The sequence below is a fragment of the Struthio camelus genome, chromosome 16, assembly GCF_040807025.1.
Source record: "Struthio camelus isolate bStrCam1 chromosome 16, bStrCam1.hap1, whole genome shotgun sequence".
Taxonomy (NCBI): domain Eukaryota; kingdom Metazoa; phylum Chordata; class Aves; order Struthioniformes; family Struthionidae; genus Struthio; species Struthio camelus.
This window is the reverse complement of record NC_090957.1, coordinates 1,886,230-1,908,887: the sequence shown is the minus strand read 5'-3', so window position 1 is coordinate 1,908,887 and position 22,658 is coordinate 1,886,230. Positions and strand designations below refer to the sequence as shown.

The 22,658-nt window shown below is 65.2% G+C and overlaps 2 protein-coding genes across 3 annotated transcripts in view; one reads left to right on the top strand and one right to left on the bottom strand.

Annotated features, from left to right (window-relative positions):
• The window catches only part of ARHGAP35 (Rho GTPase activating protein 35), a 35,110-nt gene extending 23,911 nt beyond the window's left edge, over positions 1–11,199 (bottom strand). The window contains exon 1 of the mRNA XM_068909546.1: positions 11,135–11,199. The gene's annotated coding sequence lies outside the window, so the exon portion shown is untranslated. The remainder of the gene's footprint in view (positions 1–11,134) is intronic.
• Positions 11,200–14,403: 3,204 nt separating this feature from the next.
• Positions 14,404–22,056, top strand: AP2S1 (adaptor related protein complex 2 subunit sigma 1). 2 transcript variants are annotated; one of them, XM_068909611.1, is made up of 5 exons: positions 15,121–15,811; positions 19,410–19,559; positions 19,894–20,007; positions 21,508–21,567; positions 21,767–22,056. In XM_068909611.1, exons 1-5 carry the CDS (start codon positions 15,170–15,172, stop codon positions 21,866–21,868), a joined length of 1,068 nt encoding a protein of 355 aa, XP_068765712.1. In that variant the 5' UTR covers positions 15,121–15,169; the 3' UTR covers positions 21,869–22,056. The 2 variants fall into 2 exon arrangements, with proteins under 2 accessions (XP_068765711.1, XP_068765712.1); XM_068909610.1 differs by lacking the exons at positions 21,508–21,567; positions 21,767–22,056 and adding an exon at positions 20,770–21,051 and having other exon boundaries at positions 14,404–15,811.
• The last annotated feature ends 602 nt before the right edge of the window (positions 22,057–22,658 follow it).

Genomic DNA, 22,658 nt, shown 5'->3' with positions numbered 1-22,658 from the left:
TTCCTTCCCCTTCAGACCCTGCCCTACCGTGACAGCTAGTACAGTCGAAACTCATTTTCAGAAAAAAAAAAACAACAAACAAGGGAAAAAAAAAAAACTAGGGTCATGTCCAAACACAACCAGATGAGTCAGCAAGGATGAAGCCAAATTATGTCAAAGTCATAGAAATATGTCAAAGACAGAACGAACAAAGACGGACAATTTAGTCCCGGCCAGGCGGGCCAGCCAAGCCATGGCAGACACCAATTAAGCCGGCCGTGGCGAAAAGATAACTAATTAGGCTTCGATCCCGGCCCGAGCGCGACTTAAGAGCCCCAAAGCACCCGATCCCTCACCCTCATCTCTCGGCTCGCGGGTCCCTCTTAACGGCACGGTTCGTCTAAAACGAGAGGTTTCGTAAAAACGGGCTTTGCAAGAGCGAAACGGAGGCCAACTCAGTTTAAATCCGTTCGGGTCGCCCAGCTCGAGCCTACGAGATCCCGAGACGGCTGCCTGCGGGATGATGTGGAAATTCCCATCATACCAGCATCGGCTCCCGCCAATCGACGGCCGAGCCCTATCGGGATCGCGACTCCTAGGTTTAAGCGAACCGTCCCACGGCCAAAAGCTGTTCGCTGCTGCCCCAGCGTCCCCGAACCCTGCTTTCGCACCGAGCGCCAAGTTTTTAATGGAAACGCCTCGCGGAGATGTAACTTTGAACGACACCTACTAAACCGACGACCTCGTTTTGCTTCTCACAGAGACAGATGCACGGAGATCGTTTCGGCTTAAGCTATAAAGGAGGAGCGGTGAGAATGTTTGTTATGAACAGAATCGTTTTAAGCTTGGCGAAATCGCGCGCTAATATTCCAAATTGCTTTTACACAGCAAATTCCCCAACGGGGGGGAAAAAAAAAGAAAGAAAAGGAGGGGGAAAAAAAACAGCATGGCAAGTCACGCATTTTCCTTTAGCAAAATAATTCCCATCAGAAACCTGGGAGCCAGGAACAAACATCGTCCCTGCGCTCAATCCACCCAATTTTGAACTTGCAAACGCTCCCCTGTTGCCCGCTTGGAAAAAGCCAACTTATCCCCAAAGGGGGAGATAACATTTAACCGCAACGGCACGGATTAACCCCAGTCTTCGCCCAGGTACAGAAGTCACCGCTCACCTACGTGGCGCCGAGGGTGCAAATAACGCAGGAATGAAGTTCCTCCACCCTCCGGGCGCGTGTCCCGCCTGCACGCGGCGCGAATTTCTCTCTTTCGGGAGAGTTTCGAGGGATGGAGGGGAAAGCCAGAAGCGCGCAGACTCTGGGACTTCTCCAGCGCCTGCCGTGCTCCGGTTGGACCTTCCACTCTGCCTCAGTTGTTATCTTATCTCGCATCTTTACGCAGGGTTTTACAGCCCCGCACCGCAGCGGCTGAGCGCTCCGGATCCGAAACGCCTCTGCTGCGACGCAGCAGGGTCACGGAAGCGCGGCGGCACGGCCGCGAAAAGCGTTTCTGGAAGCCTGGCGGCGGCGGGTTTCTAAGGGGATTTTCCCAAGCGCTAACGGTTTCTCCTCAAATCTGGTTTCCGTCATGCAAAAAACAGACCATCACCTTGCAAAGAGGCAGAAGTTGGCCGCTTTGGAAAGGGAAGAATCGCTCCCCGCGCGCCTACAAGGCTCCTCTAGGACCCACCCGTCCTGGCGGGCGTACGAGAAGGTTATCGCGACTTCCCAGGACGCGCGACGAACGTCCGACGCGCTAAGCGAAGTCTTCCACGAGTCGCTCCTACGAGTTTCCCTGCACAGAGAGCAACGGTTACGTCACGCGCGGTTTCGCCCTGCGCGTTTCCGCGCTGGGTTTACGGTGCGTGCAAGCCCGCTCCGATCAAACCGGGCGGCAACGCTTACCCTAACGGAGCAATTCCCTCCGAAAGTCAAAAAACTTCCCCCCCCCCCCCCCCAAATTAAGCAGCTCTCAAACCGTGCCGCGACGAGCGGCGCTAACAACAAGGATCGTTTCAAGAACTCCGCGCGTCTGCCCGTCGCGCTCCGCGTTTTGCTGCCGATAAGGGACACTTGCGTTTTCGTCGCATCGGCTCGAGCCCGATTGTGGGAAGACAGAGAAAATTTACTGCGGTTTGGGGAATATTAGGAAATGACCCCGGTTCAATAAAGCCCTGTGTTAAAAAACAACACCACCACCACTAACCTTTAGAATACATTTATGTCAGATTACGGCGGACAAGGGTCCAAACCACGGCCCATAAACCAGGTTTGGCTGTACAGTAACGCTCACTCTTTCATTTCCAATTATTTTGAGAGAGGTAAATTCTCCTAAATCTCCCCTTTATGATTTAGGGACATGGGCTTACGTACACACACGGGCTGGGGGAAGCAAATCGCTTGACGCCAACTAAAAAGAGAATGCCTCAAAACCCACATGTTCGCAAAATCGGACTGTATTACCTTCCGAACGTGACGGACGCGCGAGTGTTTAAAGCACCGAGGGGGAGGAAAAATTAAAACCAAAAGCCGTTGGATTCAAACGCAGGACCTGGAGGAAAAGGGAAGGAAAAAAAAAAAAAAGCAAGTTGGGCCTGGACGGGAAGAGAGACGAGCACGAAAGAAATTGGGCCTGGCGACACGGCTGAAAAAGTGCTGGGAAGGAAACCTGTGAGCAGATGGGAAAGGAGATACAGCGGGCAAGACGTCCCGGGAGGGAAATTAGGCCATTGGGGAACTGAGACCGCTCAGGCCAAAAAAAAAAAAAAAAAAAAAGGATTGGAAACAAAAAAAAAATGGGTGCAGAGAGGAAAGGGAAAGACGGGAGCTCGGGCGCTGACTCCGTACGTTAAGTTTTGCTCGCGTTACGCTTCGCTTAAGGCGCCGTTTGAGGCGTAATAACGCGTCTCCAGTGATCCCCGCGTACGATTTAAAGCCAGCTGACCCAACGGCACCCGCTCAAAGCGGCGTATCGGAGGCCTCCGAAATACCTCGAAGAAACGACAGATACAGGCCCGTCATCAGCCCGTGTAAGAGCATTAGGGAGGAGAGCGAAGGCCGCTTCCTTACTCGAGCCTACCCTGAAACCGCGGCCCTGTAAGAGCATTAACGCTCCAGCTCGACGCAGCTTTGCCGCTCTCCAGGCCCAATCTAAAAAAAAAAAAGAACCAAAGAACTGAGATAAACGAAGCAGTGATTAAGAAAAGCCCGGGCGCGGGCCTAAAATTAGAAATCTCGTCCAACGCGCAGCATTTCTTTAAAAGCGTACCAGCCTTTTTAAAACGCGACAAGGTGGGGGGGGGGGAGAAAACCCGCCACGAGCGCCAGCGCGCCTTATTAAACCAGCAAATCCTTCGCAAACGAGCAAAGATTTGAAGGGAAAAAAGGTCCTGAACGCCGGGCGCCCATTAGAGGCGCTGGGCTGGAGCGAAGTTCGCCTAACGAGAACCGAACGTCACAGCTCGGTCAAAGCCGGTCAGCGCAGAGGAAAGCGAAGCTTTTGTCCGCGGCGAAGGGAAGAGCCCGGTAAAATCAGGGCAGAAACGAAACCCGCCGGCGGCCAGAGCTGTTTCGGCACCGCATCGTCGCCGAGAGCGGCGGCGCGGCGTCCTTCTGCCCCGCCGCGCCGTCCCGCTTCGCCCCCTTACCGCGAAAAATCAAGGCGTAGGGAAGCGACGGCTAACGGGTGCTCGAGACTCTCGCGACTCGGCTGCCCCGTCGGCCGCGCGAACCGGCCGAAGCCTCGCGAGAGGACGCCGAGAGCGGCGGCTTACCCGCGTCCTGGGCTCCGCGGCGTCGCGCCGGGGGCCCGACGCGAGCGGCGCGGCTCCGCTCTCTCCGTCGAGCCCGCGGCGGCGGCCGGCCCCTGGGAAGGGAAGAGAGAAAGGAATACCCCGGAGCGTTACTAACCCGCGAGCCCCCGCGGCCCAGGGAGGAGGCGGGCGAGAGGCAAGAGCAAGGAGGGAGGCATAAAAAGAGGGACGAAGAATCCCCCCTGCTTTCCCCAACGGCAGGAAGGGCCTTTTAAAACGGATTGCCAAAGTACTACGCCAAAACAGAGCGTAAAAGCGTTCGATGGGATTACGGCCTTAATGTCGTTCGCAGCCAGGGACGTGCGTCGCGCTGCACCTTAAGGGCAGAGCGATGGAGAAGAGAGGGAAAAAAGGGGAAAAAAACCACCCCGAGCCTTAGGGATGTAAGAGAAGCGGACTGTTATATCCGACGAGAAGCACTTGGCGGGGTGGGAGGAACCAAAAAATAAAAAAGGGATTTAAATTTTTTTTTGGGAGCTTCCTTCAAAAGCTTTGCAAAAGGCGTTACCTGCACTAAGGACCGTTTCCCCCGAACGGGGAGGGAACACCGAAAACGGCGGAAAGCGAAGGAGAGAGGCGAGCAGAACCGGCCGGCGGGGCCAACGCCGCTCGGGCCGAGACCTTGAACGCGGACGGAGCGGCTGACGTCGCACGAAAACTCCGGACCGCGGCATCTGACAAAAGTAAACAGCCCGGCGTCGCCCGGCAAACGGGGCCGAGCGGGGCGTAAACAAGGCAAAGGCAGCAACCTCGGTCACGCAGGCTTCAAAATCCCCCAGAACAGGCACCGGTTTGGATTTTGGGTTTGTTTTTTTTTCCTCCACGCTTACCAAACGGGTTCGTTCGCGTTCTTTTACCGACTAACCAGCCTCGCCTCGGTCGGCGGGCTAAAGAAACCAAAATCGATGAATCCAAGTTGTTAAAAATCGCCTCGAGCCGGCGGATCCAGCCGGTCCCTCCGCCGGCTTCGTCCCTCCGGGTTTAAACGCCAGCTCGCGCAGGTAGCACGTCTCCGGCAAACAAAAGACCCTATTTCTGTTAAAGTATCGATGCAAAGAGTCGTCGTCCGAAGCCCCATCGCCTATTTAAGCCGTTAACCGTTTCGCCGGCCCGCGGGCCGCGCGGTCAGTTTATTACCGAATAAAAAGCTCGTTTTATTTGCCCCTACCGCCGAAAAGTCATCGTTACAACTCGTTTTATTTCTACAAAGTCGGATCGCTCGGTCAACCGTTGGGTCCGACCGGATCGAAGACCTTTCCCCGGAGGAAAAGGGCTGTTTAAGGAGGCGTTTCAGCGCCGAGAGCCCCGCGCCGGCCTCCGGCACCGAGGCGTGAGGCCGCAGAAGCAGAAACCGCGAGACGATTTTAAAAATTAGCAGTTAAGAAGGCGTACGGTCTCGGCAACGAACGGAAGACGACTCTCTAGGTTCTCCCCCAAATCATGGGGGAGTTGCGTTTTCCGAGCTCGACGCAGATCGGGCCAGAATGGGTCAACGCAACCGCTTCTCGCATCCGGCTCCCGCCCTCTTCGTGGCCAACGTGCCCTTCGGGACCGTTTTTGGGTGCTATAACGCGAGATTTAAGCCAGGCAGGAGGAAAAAACCTATTTCTATATCAAGATATTAAACCCAAAAAGGTTTCTGAGGTTGAACGTCCCCCCCCGTCAAACCGCGACTGCGCCGCCGCTGCCCATCCGAGAGCGAAAAGCCAGCTCGTTTCCCGGGAAAACACCCGCACCGGGCGCTCCATCCCCTGGCTCGGCCTGCGCTGGCAGGGTTTTTGGGGCGAGAAACCGCCAAACGGGGGGCAGGAGGACGCAACCACCTTTGGAAACGCCGGAGACTCAAAGACCGGCGGCGCGCGCAATCACCGCCGAGATCCTCACCGCCGCGGATTTCGCCAGACGCGTACTAAAGCGCTGGAAATTGTCGTTTATGGTGAAATCCTGCCCTTGGGGGTCGGTCCACAGCGCGGGCAGGAGCCCATCCAGCAGCTTCGAACCAAAACACCGGTGAGCGGCTCAACCAAAATGAAGCAAAAACCAGCCGTAAGCTCGTTCCATCACGCGCACCTCCGCGAGAACGTATACTAATACCACCAAGAAAGAGGGCGAGATGGGCCAAAACGGGCCAAAACCCCTCGTTTCTGCAAGCCGACGTCGCTCCGTTTTCCCATCGCTAGTGAGACTTAAGAGACGGTCCGGGCCCCGCGGATAAAAGCGGCGAGCGGCTCCGCAACACCGCGCCAACGATTTCCCAACGGCTTAAACCGATTCCCCGCAACCATCGTTAACGGGGCGTCGGGATCCCGCGAAACCCTCTCGGCCGCCTCCGCGGAAACGTTCGAGCGGCGCCGAAACGTCGCCGCGGGGGAAGGCGGCTATCGAGCGAGGGGGTCAAGGCGGGGGGCTTTAGCCCTCTTGAAAAGCGAGGAGTTATTTAAAGCTCCAAGTGTCGGTTGGCGAGCACCCTGCGCCGGTTCGCCCCGACCGATCCGGCGCGAATCCGAAGAGGAAGCGGGGAGCAAACGGGAGCCGGGGAGGGCAGAAAATTAAACCTGTAGCCAAAGAGGGCAGAGGGGAAAAATATATATATATAAATAAAGGGGAAACAAAACAAAACGGGTGTTGGAAGCCAGCTCGATGGAGCTTGAAGTGGGAAAAGAGGGCTGGGGGAGCAGGAATGAAGGCGGGGGGGGGAAACAACCGCCTGGGAGTTTCCTGCCTCGTCCCCCGCCCCCCCCCCGGCTGTTTCACACCTTGGGGAAGGGAGCGAGGAGAGGGCTGGTCGGCGGGACGCGGCGCCCGCCGGCTGCTAGCAGGTTTTCTCTCGTTCCTCCGCCCTCAAAGGGGAAACCGTCCTGGCGCGCGCCCGGCGGCCTTTGCCTCCTCTGGAAACAACAACAACAACAAAAAAAAACAACGGATTCCTCCGTCCCGGAGTCTTTTTTTTTTTTTTTTGGGAGGGGGAGGAGGTGGTGGAGGGGGGGGGATTATTCTTTGTCCCCTGCCCCGGAGCCCAAGGGGAAACGAGGGCGGAAAAGCAGGTTTGGGGTCAGCGCTGGCCTGCCGCGGAGGCGAGCTCTCGGAGAGAGCCCAGGGTCGGCGTTTCGTTCCCGCGCCGAAAACACAGGGAACCCCCCCACCCCCTGCCAAAATCGAAGGGGGGGGGGTCCCCATAAACCCCTGAATCTTCCTGCCCTGCCGAAGAGGGGGGGGATCGGCCCCCTTGGCTCTGGGGGAGAGGGTAACACGCCCCCCTCTCCCCACCCCTCTCCGGAGGAGGAGGAGGAGGAAGAGGCACTCTCTTCCTCACCCCCCCCAATCTGGGGGGAGACCACCCCTCCCTTGGGGGGGGGCTTCCCTTGCCCCCTCCCCCTTTGGGCTGAGTAAGGGGGGGGAATCACTTTTTAGGGGGCTCCCTCCCTCCCCGGCCTGGGGGGAGACCGTGTCCCCCCCCCCCACCAGGAGGTGTCTCCCCCCCCTCAAGCTGGGGGGCTTCACCGAGAGGGTCTCCCCTCCCATCTGGGTGGGGGGGGTCTCCCCTCCCTCCAGTGGGGGGCACTTCTGAAAAACGGGGAGGTGGTCTCCTCTCCCCTGGCTGGGGGGGGGCACCTCCCCCTCTAAGGGAGAGGGTTCGCCCCTCCCCTAACGGGGGTCTCCCCTCCCCACCTTCCCTATCCTGGGGATCACCTCCCCCTTAAGGGGGGGGTCTCCCCTCCTTATCCTCCTAACCTGCCCCGGGGAGGGGGGGGGCAGGTGTCTCCTCTCCCTCCTTAGCCTGGGGGCACCTCTCCCCTTTTGGGGGGGGAGAGGATTCACCTCTACAGGGGGGAGTCTCCCATCCCCCCTCCCACCCTAACATGGGGGGACACCTCCCCCTTGAGGGGGGGGGCCTCCCCTCCCTCCTTATCCCAGGGGCACCTCCCCCCTTGGGGGGGGGTCCTTCACTAAGCAGGGTGTCTATTTGGGGGGGGGGGTCTCCCCACCCTCACTGACATAGGGGGCACCTTTCCCTTGGGGGGGGGGTCTCCCCTAAGGAGAGGGTCACCCATCCCCTCCCTCCCCATCCTGGAGGGCACCTCCCCCTTGGGGAGGGTCTTCACAAAGGGGGGGTGTCTCCCCTCCTCCCCCAGGTCCACCTCTTCCCTAAAGGAGGAGGGTCTCTTCTCCTTCCCCTCCCCCTGTTCGGGGGGGGGGGTCTCCCCTCCCTATCCTGGGGGGGCACCTCTCCCCATGGGGGAGGGTCTCCCCTGTTTGGGGGGGGCACCTCCCCTTTGTTGGGGGTCTCCCCTCCATATCTTGGGGGGCACCTCTCCACTAAGGGGGGGGGTCTCTCCTCCCTATCCTGGGGGGCACCTCTCCCATTGGGGGAGAGTCTCCTCTGTTTGGGGAGGGGTCTCCCCTCCATATCCTGGGGGGCACCTCCCCCTTGTTGGGGGGTCTCCCCTACTTGGGGAAGGGGATTCCACCCCCAATCTTCACCTCTTCCCTGTGGGGGGGACTCCCCTCCTGTCCCTCCCCCAGCGGGGGGGGGGGGGCACCTCACCCTTTGGTTGGGGGTCTCCACTAAGGGGGGGGGTCTCCCCTCCATATCCTAGGTGGGGGCACTTCCCCCTTGTGGGCGGTGGTCTCTACTAAGTGGGGGGGTCTCCCCTTTTTGGGGGGCCTCCCCTATCTTGGGGGGGGACCTCCCCCTTGTGGGGGGGGTCTTCACTAAGGGGGGTGTCTCCCCTGTTTGGGGGGTCTCCCCTCCATACCCTGGGGGGCACCTCCCCCTTGTGGGGTGGGGTCTCCACTAAGGGGGGGGTCTCCCCTCCCTATCCTGCAGGGGCACCTCTCCCCTTGGGGGGGAGTCTCCACTAAGGGGGGGGGTCTCCAATAAGAGGGGGTTTCTCCCCTCTATATCCTGGGGGGTACCTCCCCCTTGTGGGGAGGGGGTCTCCACTAAGGGGGGGGGGTCTCCACTGTTTGGGGAGGGGGGTTTGGCCCCCCCATCTTCACCCCTTCCCTGAGGGGGTTCTCCCCTCCTACCCCTCCCCCAGCAGGGGGGCATCTCCCCTCCATATCATCGGGGCACCTCCCCCTTGTGGGGGGGGGTCTCCACTAAGGGGGCGGTCTCCCCTAAAGGGCAGGTCTCCCCTCCATATCCTGGGGGGCATCTCCCCCTTGTGGGGGAGGTCTCCACAAAGGGGGGGGTCTCCGCTGTTTGGGGAAGGGGGTTCAGCCCCCCCCATCTTCACCCCTTCCCTGAGGGGGGTCTTCCCTCCTACCCCTCTCCCAGCAAGGGGGGGGGTCTCCCCTTCTACCACCCCAACCAGCATGGGGGGGGCCTCCCCTCCTACCCTCCCAACCAGCGTGGGGGGGGGTCTCCCCTCCATATCATGGGGGGCACCTCCCCCTTGTGGGGGGGTCTCCACTAAGGGGGGGTCTCCACTGTTTGGGGGGGGGTCTCCCCCTTGTGGGGGGTGGTTTCCACTAAGGGGGGGGTGGTCTCCGCTGTTTGGGGAGGGGGGTTCAGCCCCCCCCCATCTTCACCCCTTCCCTGAGGGGGGGGTCTCCCCTCCTACCCCCCGCAACCAGAGTGGGGGGGTTCTCCCCTCCATATCATGGGGGGCACCTCCCCCTTGTGGGGGGGTCTCCACTAAGGGGGGTCTCCACTGTTTGGGGGGGTCTCCCCTCCATATCCTGGGGGGGCTCTCCAATTAGAGGGGGGGTCTCCCATTCATATCCTGGGGGGGGTCTCCACTAAGGGGGGGGGTCTCCCCTCCACATCCTGGGGGGCACCTCCCCCTTGTGGGGTGGGGGTCTCCACTAAGGGGGGGGTCTCCCCTCCACATCCTGGGGGGCACCTCCCCCTTGTGGGGAGGGGGTCTCCACTAAGGAGGGGGGTCTCCCCTCCACATCCTGGGGGGCACCTCCCCCTTGTGGGGAGGGGGTCTCCACTAAGGAGGGGGGTCTCCCCTCCACATCCTGGGGGGCACCTCCCCCTTGTGGGGAGGGGTTTCCCCTCCACATCCTGGGGGGCACCTCCCCCTTGTGGGGAGAGGGTCTCCACTAAGGGGGGAGGTCTCCCCTCTACATCCTGGGGGGCACCTCCCCCTTGTGGGGAGGGGGTCTCCACTAAGGGGGGGGGTCTCCCCTCTACATCCTGGGGGGCACCTCCCCCTTGTGGGGAGGGGGTCTCCACTAAGGGGGGGGGTCTCCCCTCCACATCCTGGGGGGCACCTCCCCCTTGTGGGGAGAGGGTCTCCACTAAGGAGGGGTGTCTCCCCTCCACATCCTGGGGGGCACCTCCCCCTTGTGGGGAGAGGGTCTCCACTAAGGGGGGAGGTCTCCCCTCTACATCCTGGGGGGCACCTCCCCCTTGTGGGGAGGGGGTCTCCACTAAGGGGGGGGGTCTCCCCTCCACATCCTGGGGGGCACCTCCCCCTTGTGGGGAGGGGGTCTCCACTAAGGGGGGGGGTCTCCCCTCTACATCCTGGGGGGCACCTCCCCCTTGTGGGGAGGGGGTCTCCACTAAGGAGGGGGGTCTCCCCTCCACATCCTGGGGGGCACCTCCCCCTTGTGGGGAGGGGTTTCCCCTCCACATCCTGGGGGGCACCTCCCCCTTGTGGGGAGAGGGTCTCCACTAAGGGGGGAGGTCTCCCCTCTACATCCTGGGGGGCACCTCCCCCTTGTGGGGAGGGGGTCTCCACTAAGGGGGGGGTCTCCCCTCCACATCCTGGGGGGCACCTCCCCCTTGTGGGGAGGGGGTCTCCACTAAGGGGGGGGGTCTCCCCTCCACATCCTGGGGGGCACCTCCCCCTTGTGGGGAGGGGGTCTCCACTAAGGGGGGGGGGTCTCCCCTCCACATCCTGGGGGGCACCTCCCCCTTGTGGGGAGGGGGTCTCCACTAAGGGGGGGGGTCTCCCCTCCACATCCTGGGGGGCACCTCCCCCTTGTGGGGAGGGGGTCTCCACTAAGGGGGGGGGTCTCCCCTCCACATCCTGGGGGGCACCTCCCCCTTGTGGGGAGGGGGTCTCCACTAAGGGGGGGGGTCTCCCCTCCACATCCTGGGGGGCACCTCCCCCTTGTGGGGAGGGGGTCTCCACTAAGGGGGGGGTCTCCCCTCCACATCCTGGGGGGCACCTCCCCCTTGTGGGGAGGGGGTCTCCACTAAGGGGGGGGGTCTCCGCTGTTTGGGGAGGGGGGTTCGGCCCCCCCAACCTTCACCCCTTCCCCGAGGGGGGGGTCTCCCCTCCTACCCCCCCCAGCCGGCGCGGGGCCGCGGGTCGCCGTGCCCGGCGGGGGTGGGGCCCGGCCCCATTGTTCCCGGCGGCGGCGGAGACGGCGGAGACGCTCCCTTACCCTGGCGGCGGCGGCGGCCGGCCCGGCCGGGGGCGGCGGGGCGGCCCGAGGCGGCGGCGGCGGCGGCGGCGGCGGCAGCCGGAGGCGGCGGCGGCGGCAGCGCCATGGCCCCCCCCCCCGCTCAGGGCGGCTCCGCCGAGAAGGTGTTTTGGGGTGGGGGCGGGTGGGGGGAGAAGGGAGGGTGAGAGACACGGGGGAGGCGGCGGCGCGGCCCGCCGGGGCGGGCTGGGCCTGTAATGGCGGCGGCGGCGGCGGCGGCGGCGGCGGCTTCCTCCTCCCCTCACGGCCACCGGGGCCGCGCGCCGGGCGCGGGGAGGGCGGGGGGGGGTGGGAGGGGGGGGGCGGCGCGAGCGCGCGGCGGCGGCGGCGCATGCGCGGGGCGGTGGCGGCGGCGCGCGCGCGCGCGCGCGCGCGGGCGGGGATGGGGGGGGTGGGCGGGGCGGAGCCGCGCACGTGCCCCGGGCGGGAAGGCGGAGAGGGGGGGGGGAGGGTGGTGGCGGTGGAGGTGGGGGGGGGGGGGGATGCGGCAGGAGGCGCGCGCCGGGCGGGCTCGGGAGCGCGCATGCGCGCCGCCCCACACTCACTCTCTCTCTCTCCCCCCCCCCCACCGCTCCCTCCCTTCCCCGGTTCCAACCCGCCGCCGCGCGCGCGCCCGCGGCACGCCCTGAGCGCGCGCCCGCCCGCCGGGCACCGGGCACCGCGCCGCCCGGGCAATGCAGCCCCCCCGCTGTGTAATGCACCCCCCCGTGCAATGCAGCCCCCCGCCGTGCAATGCACCCCCCGTGCAATGCACCCCCGTAATGCACCCCCTGTGTAATGCACCCCCCTGTAATAAAGCCCCCGTGCAATGCACCCCCCCGTGCAATGCACCCCCGCTGTGTAATGCAGCCCCCCACCGTGTAATGCACCCCCCCGTGCAATGCACCCCCCGTAATGCACCCCCTGTGTAATGCAGCCCCCTGTAATAAAGCCCCCGTGCAATGCACCCCCCCGTGCAATGCACCCCCGCTGTGTAATGCAGCCCCCCACCGTGTAATGCACCCCCCCGTGCAATGCAGCCCCTGTAATGCACCTCCCTGTAATGCACCCCCCATGTAATGCATCCACCAGAATGCACCCCCCCGTGCAATGCAGCCCCCCGCCGTGTAATGCACCCCCCCGTGCAATGCACCCCCGTAATGCACCCCCTGTGTAATGCAGCCCCCTGTAATAAAGCCCCCGTGCAATGCACCCCCCCTGTGCAATGCAGCCCCTGTAATGCACCTCCCTGTAATGCATCCCCCATGTAATGCATCCACCAGAATGCACCCCCCGTGCAATGCAGCCCCCCGCCGTGTAATGCACCCCCCGTGCAATGCACCCCCGTAATGCACCCCCTGTGTAATGCAGCCCCCTGTAATAAAGCCCCCGTGCAATGCACCCCCCCGTGCAATGCAGCCCCTGTAATGCACCTCCCTGTAATGCATCCCCCATGTAATGCATCCACCAGAATGCACCCCCCGTGCAATGCAGCCCCCCACCGTGTAATGCACCCCCCCGTGCAATGCACCCCCCGTAATGCACCCCCTGTGTAATGCAGCCCCCTGTAATAAAGCCCCCGTGCAATGCACCCCCCCCGTACAATGCACCCCCCCCGTGCAATGCAGCCCCTGTAATGCAGCCCCATGTAATGCACCCCCCGTGCAATGCACCCCCCCCGTGCAATGCACCCCCCCCGTGCAATGCAGCCCCTGTAATGCAGCCCCATGTAATGCACCCCCCGTGCAATGCACCCTCCCGTGTAGTGCACCCCCCGTGCAATGCACCCCCGTAATGCACCCCCATGCAATGCACCCCCCCCTCTAGTGCACCCCCCATGCAATGCAGCCCCCGTGTAATGCAGCCCCCCTGCAATGTACCCCCTGTGTAATGCACCTGCCCATGCATGGCACCTCCCCATGCAATGCAGCCCCCTGTGCAATGCAGCCCCCCATGCAATGCAGCCCCCGTGCAATGCACCCTCCCATGTAGTGCACCCCCTGTGCAATGCAGCCCCCCATGCAATGCAGCCCCCGTGTAATTCACCCCCCTGTAATGCACCCCCCATGCAATGCACCGCCATGCAATGCAGCCGCCACGTAATGCTCCCCCCGTGCAATAACCCCCCTGTGCAGTGAACCCCCTGTGCCGTAACTCCCCGATGCGTTCCTGCGCGCTGGGCAATGCCTCCCCATGAAACGCCCCCACTGTGGACCCTCCAGTGCACCCCCCCAGCCCCATGAAATGCCCCCCCCATACACCCTGCAATGCATTCAGTGAACTGTGCAATACCCCTCCGCCGTGCACCTGCGGTGCCTGCTCCCAGGGTGCCCTCGGCTTCCCTGCACCGCCTGCACCCGGCGCATGAGCCCCTGCCGTGCCCTGGCCCCCCCGTGCTCGAACCGGCCCGTGCAACGTCTCCTCCTGGTGCACGACCCGGCCCATGCAACGTCTCCTCCTGGTGCACGAACCGGCCCGTGCAACATCTCCTCCTGGTGCTCGACCCGGCCCGTGCAACGTCCCCTCCTGGTGCATGAACCGGCCCGTGCAACGTCCCCTCCTGGTGCTCGATCCGGCCCGTGCAACATCTCCTCCTGGTGCACGACCCGGCCCATGCAACGTCTCCTCCTGGTGCACGAACCGGCCCGTGCAACGTCTCCTCCTGGTGCATGAACCGGCCCGTGCAACGTCCCCTCCTGGTGCTCGATCCGGCCCGTGCAACATCTCCTCCTGGTGCACGAACCGGCCCGTGCAACGTCTCCTCCTGGTGCTCGACCCGGCCCGTGCAACGTCTCCTCCTGGCGCTCGACCCGGCCCGTGCAACGACTCCTCCTGGTGCACGACCCGGCCCGTGCAACATCTCCTCCTGGTGCACGACCCGGCCCATGCAACGTCTCCTCCTGGTGCATGAACCGGCCCGTGCAACGACTCCTCCTGGTGCTCGACCCGGCCCGTGCAACATCTCCTCCTGGTGCACGAATCAGCCCATGCAACGTCTCCTCCTGGTGCACGACCCGGCCCGTGCAACGTCTCCTCCTGGTGCACGACCCGGCCCGTGCAACATCTCCTCCTGGTGCACGAATCAGCCCATGCAACGTCTCCTCCTGGTGCACGACCCGGCCCGTGCAACGTCTCCTCCTGGTGCACGACCCGGCCCATGCAACATCTCCTCCTGGTGCACGAATCGGCCCGTGCAACGTCTCCTCCTGGTGCACGACCCGGCCTGTGCAACGTCTCCTCCTGGTGCACGACCCGGCCCGTGCAATCCCCTGGTGCATGGGTGGGATCCTGCCGGGGAGCTCTGATCCTGCCACATCCCCTCACATCCCACCAAGGAGCTCAGATCCTGCCAGATCCACCTGGGTGCTCAGATCCCACTGGATCCCGTCAGATCCCGCCTGGGGACTTGGATCCCACCAAGGATCCAAGGCAACCCTTTGAGGAGCTCAGATCCCGTCAGATCCCATGGGGGAGCTTCCATCCCATTGCATCCCTTTGAGGAGCTCAGATCCTGCCAGATCCCACCTGGGAGCTTGGAGCCCATCAGATGCTGCAGGGGAGTTGAGATCCCATCAGATCCCACCGGAAAGCTCAGATCACCTCAGATCCCACCCGGGAGCTTGGATCCCCTCAGGTCCCATCTAGCAGCTCAGATCCCATTTGGATCCCATCTGGGAGCTCGGATCCCATCAGATCCCATCCCAGAGCTCAAACCCATTGGGGAGCTCAGATCCTGCCAGGTCCTATCTAGAAGATTAAATCCCATCTGGGAGCTCGGATCCCACTCGGGACCTGCTTGGATCCTACCTGGGACCTCGAATCCAACTAGGATCCTGCTTGGATCCTACCGAAGAGCTCAGATCCCCTCGGACCCTTGCTGGTCTCTACGGGCTTGGATGAGCCCTTGGCTTGCACCGAGCTCTCCGGGCTTGCAGAGGTCCGTGCCGAGCTCGGATCCTTCCTGGGATCCTGCATCCCACCGGATCCCGTCTGGGATCTCGCATCCCATCAGGTCCCATGGGGGAGCTCGGCTCCCGCCCAGGATTGCAGATCCTGCCAGATCCCGCCTGGGGAGCTCCGATCCCGGCCACGACCGCCCATCCCACCAGATCCCGGTGGGAAGCTCGCGCCCCACCAGATCCCAGCTCGGATCCCGCCCGGGATCCTGCATCCCACCGGATCCCGTCTGGGATCTCGGAACCCACCGGATCCCGTCTGGCAGCTTGGAGCCCACCCGAGATCCCACCGGCTCCCACCCGGGATCTCGCATCCCGCCGGATCCCTCCCCGGGCCGGCCCCGGGGCCTCCCGCCTGGGCTCCCCCCGCCCAGCGAGGCGGAAGCGGCGCCAGGGGAGGGGGGATACATCCCGGCATGCCTCGCGCGCTGCCTGCGGCGGGAGGGGCGCGAGCAGCAAAGGCTGCTGGGAGGTGCGGGGGGGGACTACAAGTCCCGGCGTGCCCCGCGGCGCTGCGCGGGAACCCGGCGGGGCGGCGAGGCGGGAACTACAAGTCCCGGCGTGCCCCGCGGCGCTGCGCGGGAACCCGGCGGGGCGGCGAGGCGGGAACTACAAGTCCCGGCGTGCTCCGCGGCGCGGAGCGGATATCCGGCGGGGCGACAGCGCGGGGGGGGGGGCGGCCGGCAGGGACGGGACCGCCATGGTGAGGCGCGGGGGGGCCCGGGGGGGCCTCTCTGGGGGGACACTGGGGGCCCCGTTATAGGGTCGCTATGGGGGGGGCACTGGGAGCCCCGTTATAAGGTCGCTATAGGGGGGAGGGGGGTGTTGGGGTGCCCCGTTATAGGGTCGCAATATGGGGGGGGACGTTGGGGTGCCCCACAGTGGGGGGGGGCAGCTTGGGGGGACACCCGTGGGGCGACAGCATTGGAGTGTCCCATGGTGGGGGGGGTCCCCGTGGTGCACCCCATTATGGAGTCCCTATAGGGATGGGGGGGACATCGGGGTCCCCGTGGTGGGTGGGGGGCAGCTCGGGGCGCCCCCTTCTAGCACCCCGATAGGGGGGACATCGGGGTCCCCGTGGTGGTGGGGGGGGCAGCTCGGGGCACCCCCTTCTAGCACCCCGATGGGGGGGACATTGGGGTCCCCGTGGTGGTGGGTGGGGGGCAGCTCGGGGCACCCCCTTCTAGCGCCCCGATAGGGGGGACATCGGGGTCCCCGTGGTGGTGGTGGGGGGCAGCTCGGGGCGCCCCCTTCTAGCACCCCGATGGGGGGGACATCGGGGTCCCCGTGGTGGTGGTGGGGGGCAGCTCGGGGCACCCCCTTCTAGCACCCCGATGGGGGGGACATCGGGGTCCCCGTGGTGGTGGGGGGGGGCAGCTCGGGGCGCCCCCTTCTAGCGCCCCGATGGGGGGGACATCGGGGTCCCCGTGGTGGTGGTGGGGGGGGCAGCTCGGGGCGCCCCCTTCTAGCGCCCCGATGGGGGGGACATCGGGGTCCCTGTGGTGGTGGTGGGGGGGGCAGCTCGGGGCGCCCCCTTCTAGCGCCCCGATGGGGGGGACATCGGGGTCCCTGTGGTGGGTGGGGGGGCAGCTCGGGACACCCCCTTCTAGCGCCCCGATGGGGGGGACATCGGGGTCCCCGTGGTGGTGGGGGGGGCAGCTCGGGGCACCCCCTTCTAGCGCCCCGATAGGGGGGACATCGGGGTCCCCGTGATGGTGGGGGGCAGCTCGGGGCACCCCCTTCTAGCACCCTGATGGGGGGACATCGGGGTCCCCGTGGTGGTGGGGGGCAGCTTGGGACACCCCCTTCTAGCACCCCGATAGGGGAGACATCGGGGTCCCCGTGGTGGGTGGGGGACAGCTCGGGGCGCCCCCTTCTAGCACCCTGATGGGGGGACATCGGGGTCCCCATGGTGGTGGGGGGGGGGGGCAGCTCGGGACACCCCCTTCTAGCGCCCCGATGGGGGGGACATCGGGGTCCCCGTGGTGGTGGGGGGGGCAGCTCGGGGCACCCCCTTCTAGCACCCCGATAGGGGGGACATCGGGGTCCCCGTGGTGGTGGTGGGGGGCAGCTCGGGGCGCCCCCTTCTAGCGCCCCGATGGGGGGGACATCGGGGTCCCCGTGGTGGTGGTGGGGGGCAGCTCGGGGCGCCCCCTTCTAGCGCCCCGATAGGGGGGACATCGGGGTCCCCGTGGTGGTGGTGGGGGGGGGCAGCTCGGGACACCCCCTTCTAGCGCCCCGATGGGGGGGACATCGGGGTCCCCGTGGTGGTGGTGGGGGGGGCAGCTCGGGACACCCCCTTCTAGCGCCCCGATGGGGGGGACATCGGGGTCCCTGTGGTGGTGGTGGGGGGCAGCTCGGGGCACCCCCTTCTAGCACCCCGATAGGGGGGACATCGGGGTCCCCGTGGTGGTGGGTGGGGGGCAGCTCGGGGCGCCCCCTTCTAGCGCCCCGATGGGGGGGACATCGGGGTCCCCGTGGTGGTGGGTGGGGGGCAGCTCGGGACACCCCCTTCTAGCGCCCCGATAGGGGGGACATTGGGGTCCCTGTGGTGGGTGGGGGGCAGCTCGGGGCGCCCCCTTCTAGCACCCCGATAGGGGGGACATCAGGGTCCCTGTGGTGGTGGGTGGGGGGCAGCTCGGGGCGCCCCCTTCTAGCACCCCGATGGGGGGGACATCGGGGTCCCCGTGGTGGTGGTGGGGGGCAGCTCGGGGCACCCCCTTCTAGCACCCCGATAGGGGGGACATCGGGGTCCCCGTGGTGGGTGGGGGGCAGCTCGGGGCGCCCCCTTCTAGCACCCCGATAGGGGGGACATCGGGGTCCCCGTGGTGGGGGGGGCAGCTCGGGGCGCCCCCTTCTAGCACCCCGATGGGGGGACATCGGGGTCCCCGTGGTGGTGGTGGGGGGCAGCTCGGGGCACCCCCTTCTAGCACCCTGATAGGGGGGACATCGGGGTCCCCGTGGTGGTGGTGGGGGGGGCAGCTCGGGGCACCCCCTTCTAGCGCCCCGATGGGGGGGACATCGGGGTCCCCGTGGTGGTGGTGGGGGGCAGCTCGGGGCACCCCCTTCTAGCACCCTGATAGGGGGGACATCGGGGTCCCCGTGGTGGTGGTGGGGGGGGCAGCTCGGGGCACCCCCTTCTAGTGCCCCGATGGGGGGGACATCGGGGTCCCCGTGGTGGTGGGTGGGGGGCAGCTCGGGGCACCCCCTTCTAGCACCCCGATAGGGGGGACATCGGGGTCCCCGTGGTGGTGGGGGGGGCAGCTCGGGGCGCCCCCTTCTAGCACCCCGATGGGGGGGACATCGGGGTCCCCGTGGTGGTGGGGGGGGCAGCTCGGGGCGCCCCCTTCTAGCGCCCCGATAGGGGGGACATCGGGGTCCCCGTGGTGGTGGTGGGGGGCAGCTCGGGGCACCCCCTTCTAGCACCCTGATAGGGGGGACATCGGGGTCCCCGTGGTGGTGGGGGGGGCAGCTCGGGGCACCCCCTTCTAGCACCCCGATAGGGGGGACATCGGGGTCCCTGTGGTGGTGGGTGGGGGGCAGCTCGGGGCGCCCCCTTCTAGCGCCCCGATGGGGGGGACATCGGGGTCCCCGTGGTGGTGGGGGGGGCAGCTCGGGGCACCCCCTTCTAGCACCCCGATAGGGGGGACATCGGGGTCCCCGTGGTGGTGTGGGGGAGCAGCTCGGGGCACCCCCTTCTAGCGCCCCGATAGGGGGGACATCGGGGTCCCCGTGGTGGTGGGTGGGGGGCAGCTCGGGGCACCCCCTTCTAGCGCCCCGATAGGGGGGGGTCATCGGGGTCCCCGTGGTGGTGTGGGGGGCAGCTCGGGGCACCCCCTTCTAGCGCCCCGATGGGGGGGACATCGGGGTCCCCGTGGTGGTGGGGGGCAGCTTGGGACACCCCCTTCTAGCGCCCCGATAGGGGGGGGTCATCGGGGTCCCCGTGGTGGTGGTGGGGGCAGCTCGGGGCACCCCCTTCTAGCGCCCCGATGGGGGGGACATCGGGGTCCCCATGACAGAGGGCACCTTGGGGTGACCCCCCCCACCCTCCAAGGCAATCCCTACTCTTTTGGGGACAGCTTGCCCATTTTTGGGCTACCTCCAGCACCCCCTTTTCCCCTCCCCGCTGGTATCCACAGGGGTCTCCCGTGGTTGGGGGGGAGAAGGAGGTGCCCAAAAAGGCAGAAAACCCCCCCGAAACGGCAAGCGCAGGCAGAAAGAGGGCGGCACGGGCGCTTTGGCTGACTGACTGACTGTTTTTTTCCCCGTAATGCCCCGTTTTGGCCCCGATTTGGCGACAGATTCGCTTCATCCTCATCCAGAACCGGGCCGGCAAGACCCGCCTGGCCAAGTGGTACATGCAGTTCGACGACGACGAGAAGCAGAAGCTCATAGAGGAGGTTCACGCCGTCGTCACGGTGCGCGACGCCAAACACACCAATTTCGTGGAGGTAACGCGTGCGTCCCGTCCCCCCCGCCCCGGTCCCGAAACGCTCCGCTCGGCGCCGGCTTGATCCCCTTTGGGAGCCGAGGCGAAGCGGAGCGCCCAACCCGGAGCTCGCCCGTAGCGCGGGATCTCTCCGCCACCCGACGCACACTCTTTGCCGAAATCCGGCTTCGCGGACTCGCCGCTCTGCCGAGGTCGCTTCACGCGCCTCGGAAAGCCGCTCGTTTTGTCCGTTCTCCTTCGCCCCGTCCCCAAAGCGGGTCCGCTTGGCCCGAAAATGGCTGCCCCAGTCCCTCCCAGTCCCTCCCAGTTGCCTTTTCCCCTCTTCCCCCCCCCAGTTTCGCAACTTCAAGATCATCTACCGGCGCTACGCGGGCCTTTACTTCTGCATCTGCGTCGACGTCACCGACAACAACCTGGCTTATCTCGAAGCCATCCACAACTTCGTGGAGGTGAGGTTAACGAGTCGCGTTAATTAGACGCCCGCGCTAACGACCCCGGCGCTGCTTCGTGCCCGGTTCGCCAGTGGTGGCTGCGGCTGGGGCTTGAAATCCCAGTCCGGGACTGGGACGGAGTGGTGGGTGGGGCAGTGGAAAACGACCGGCGGAGGGTGGCGGTGGATCCCGTCGGATCCCGTCTGGGAGCTCAGATCCCGGCAGAGCCTGCTGGCGAGTTCGGATCCCATCTAGGAGCTTGGATCCTGCCAGATCCCACCGCAGAGTTTGGGTCCCACCTGGGAGCTCGGATCCCCTCGGGTCCCACCTGGGAGCTCGAGCCCTGCCGGGGCGCTCAGATCCTGCTAGATCCCGTTTAGGAGCTCGGATCTCGTCAGATCCCATTTAGGAGCTTGGATCCTCTTGGGTCCCACCAGGGGAGCTCCAAGCCCATCGGGTCCTGCCCTCAGATCCCATCAGATCCCACCCTGGAGCTGGGGTCCCTCTCAATCTCAGCTTGGACCCGCCTAGGAAGTTCAGATCCTGTCAGATCCCATCTTGGAGTTAAGATCCCACCAGGACCTCAGAGGCTATCTAGGAGCTTGTATCTCACCAGATCCCACCAGGGAGGTCCAGTCCCATCAGGTCCTGCTGGGGAGCTCAGATCCCCCCAGATCCCACCGGGGAGCCTTGGCCCTGCCAGGGAGGTCAGATCCCATCAGATCCCACCAGGCAGCACCAATCCCATCAGATCCCGCCAGGCAGCTTGAATCCCTTCAGATCCCACCCGGCAGCTTGGGCCCCACCAAGGAGCTCAGATCCCGTCTAGGAGCTTGGATCCTCTCAGATCCTGCCAGGGAGCTTGAATCTCATCAGATCCCACCTAGGAGCCCGGATCCCGTCGGATTCCCCACAGGTACTCGGACCCCATCCGGGAGCTTGGGCCTCTCCGGGGAGCTCGGATCCCCTCAGATCCCACCTGAGTCCCACCTAGGAGCTCAGATCCCACCTAGGAGCTCAGATCCCACCTGGGTCACACCTAGGAGCTCAGATCCCACCTAGGAGCTCAGATCCCACCTGGGTCGCACCTAGGAGCTCAGATCCCACCTAGGAGCTCAGATCCCACCTGGGTCACACCTAGGAGCTCAGATCCCACCTGGGTCGCACCTAGGAGCTCAGATCCCACCTGGGTCACACCTAGGAGCTCAGATCCCACCTAGGAGCTCAGATCCCACCTAGGAGCTCAGATCCCACCTAGGAGCTCAGATCCCACCTGGGTCACACCTAGGAGCTCAGATCCCACCTGGGTCGCACCTAGGTGCTCAGATCCCACTGGATCCCAGCTGGGCACTGGGATCCTGCTGGGTCGCTCAGATCCCACCCAGGAGCCCAGGCCTCTCCAGGGAGCTCCGATTCCCACCTAGGAACTCGGATCCCCTCGGATCCCAGCCCGGCGCGCGGATCCCATCGGATCCCAGCCGGGCGCCGGGATCCCGTCACCTCCCTCCCTCCCTGCAGGTGCTGAACGAGTATTTCCACAACGTCTGCGAGCTCGACCTCGTGTTCAACTTCTACAAGGTGAGCGGCGCCGGCGTGCCCGTTTCGGGGAGATTTACCCCAATTCTGGGTGTGGGGTGGGGGGGGGAACTGCCCCGTTTGGGCCCGATCCTGCCCCGTTTGAGGTTTCTTTTTTTTTTGGTAGCGGTTGGGATGGGGACGGGGGGGTGGATTTGGAGCCCGGCGGGGTCTTCTCACGCCGCTCCCACCCCCGGCGCAGGTCTACACGGTGGTGGACGAGATGTTCCTGGCGGGGGAGATCCGCGAGACGAGCCAGACCAAGGTGCTCAAGCAGCTCCTCATGCTGCAGTCGCTGGAGTGAGGCCGCCGCCGCCCTTCCTCCTCCTCCTCCTCCTCCTCGTCGTCGTCGTGGTCGTGGTGGGACTCGCGCGTCCCCTGTGTCGCCCCCCCCCCCAAAAAGGGACCAGGCCCCCCCCCCCCATCCCCATGAATAAACGTGGCTGTGATGTACCCGCCGCCCGCGGGCGTTTCGGGGCGGTGACAAAACCGGGGCGAAACGCTTGGGGTTTGGGGACAGGGGTGGGGATGTCGCTCCAGCTGGGGATTGTGGGGGGGGGGCAGGGATCCCCCCCACCCCCAGGGGTGACAGGGGGACCTGGGGATGCTGGAGGACACCCCAGAGGTGACAGTGGGACCTGTAGGGTGGCCCGGGGACCCCTGGGGATGCCCAAGGGCCCCCTCTGGAGACAGTAAGGGGGGACAGACCCCCAGGGGTGACCAGAGAACCCCCAGGGGTGGTGGTGGGACCCCCAGGGGTGGTCAAGGACCCCCCCCATGGTGACCGGAGACCCCCAGGGGTGACGGTGGGACCCCCAGGGTGGCTAAGGACCCCCCGGGGTGACCGGCGACCCCCCAGGGGTGGTCAAGGACCCCTCATGGTGACTGGACACCCCCCAGGGGTGGCCAGGGACCCCCCAGGGGTGGCCAAGGACCCCCCAGGGTGACCAGAGACCCCCCCGTGGTGACCAGAGACCCCCCTAGGGGTGACGGTGGGACCCCCAGGGTGGCCAAGGACCCCCCCAGGGTAACAGAGGAACCCGTGGGGTGGCCAGGGGGCCCTGGAGCTGCCTGGGGTCCCCCCCAGCGTGGTG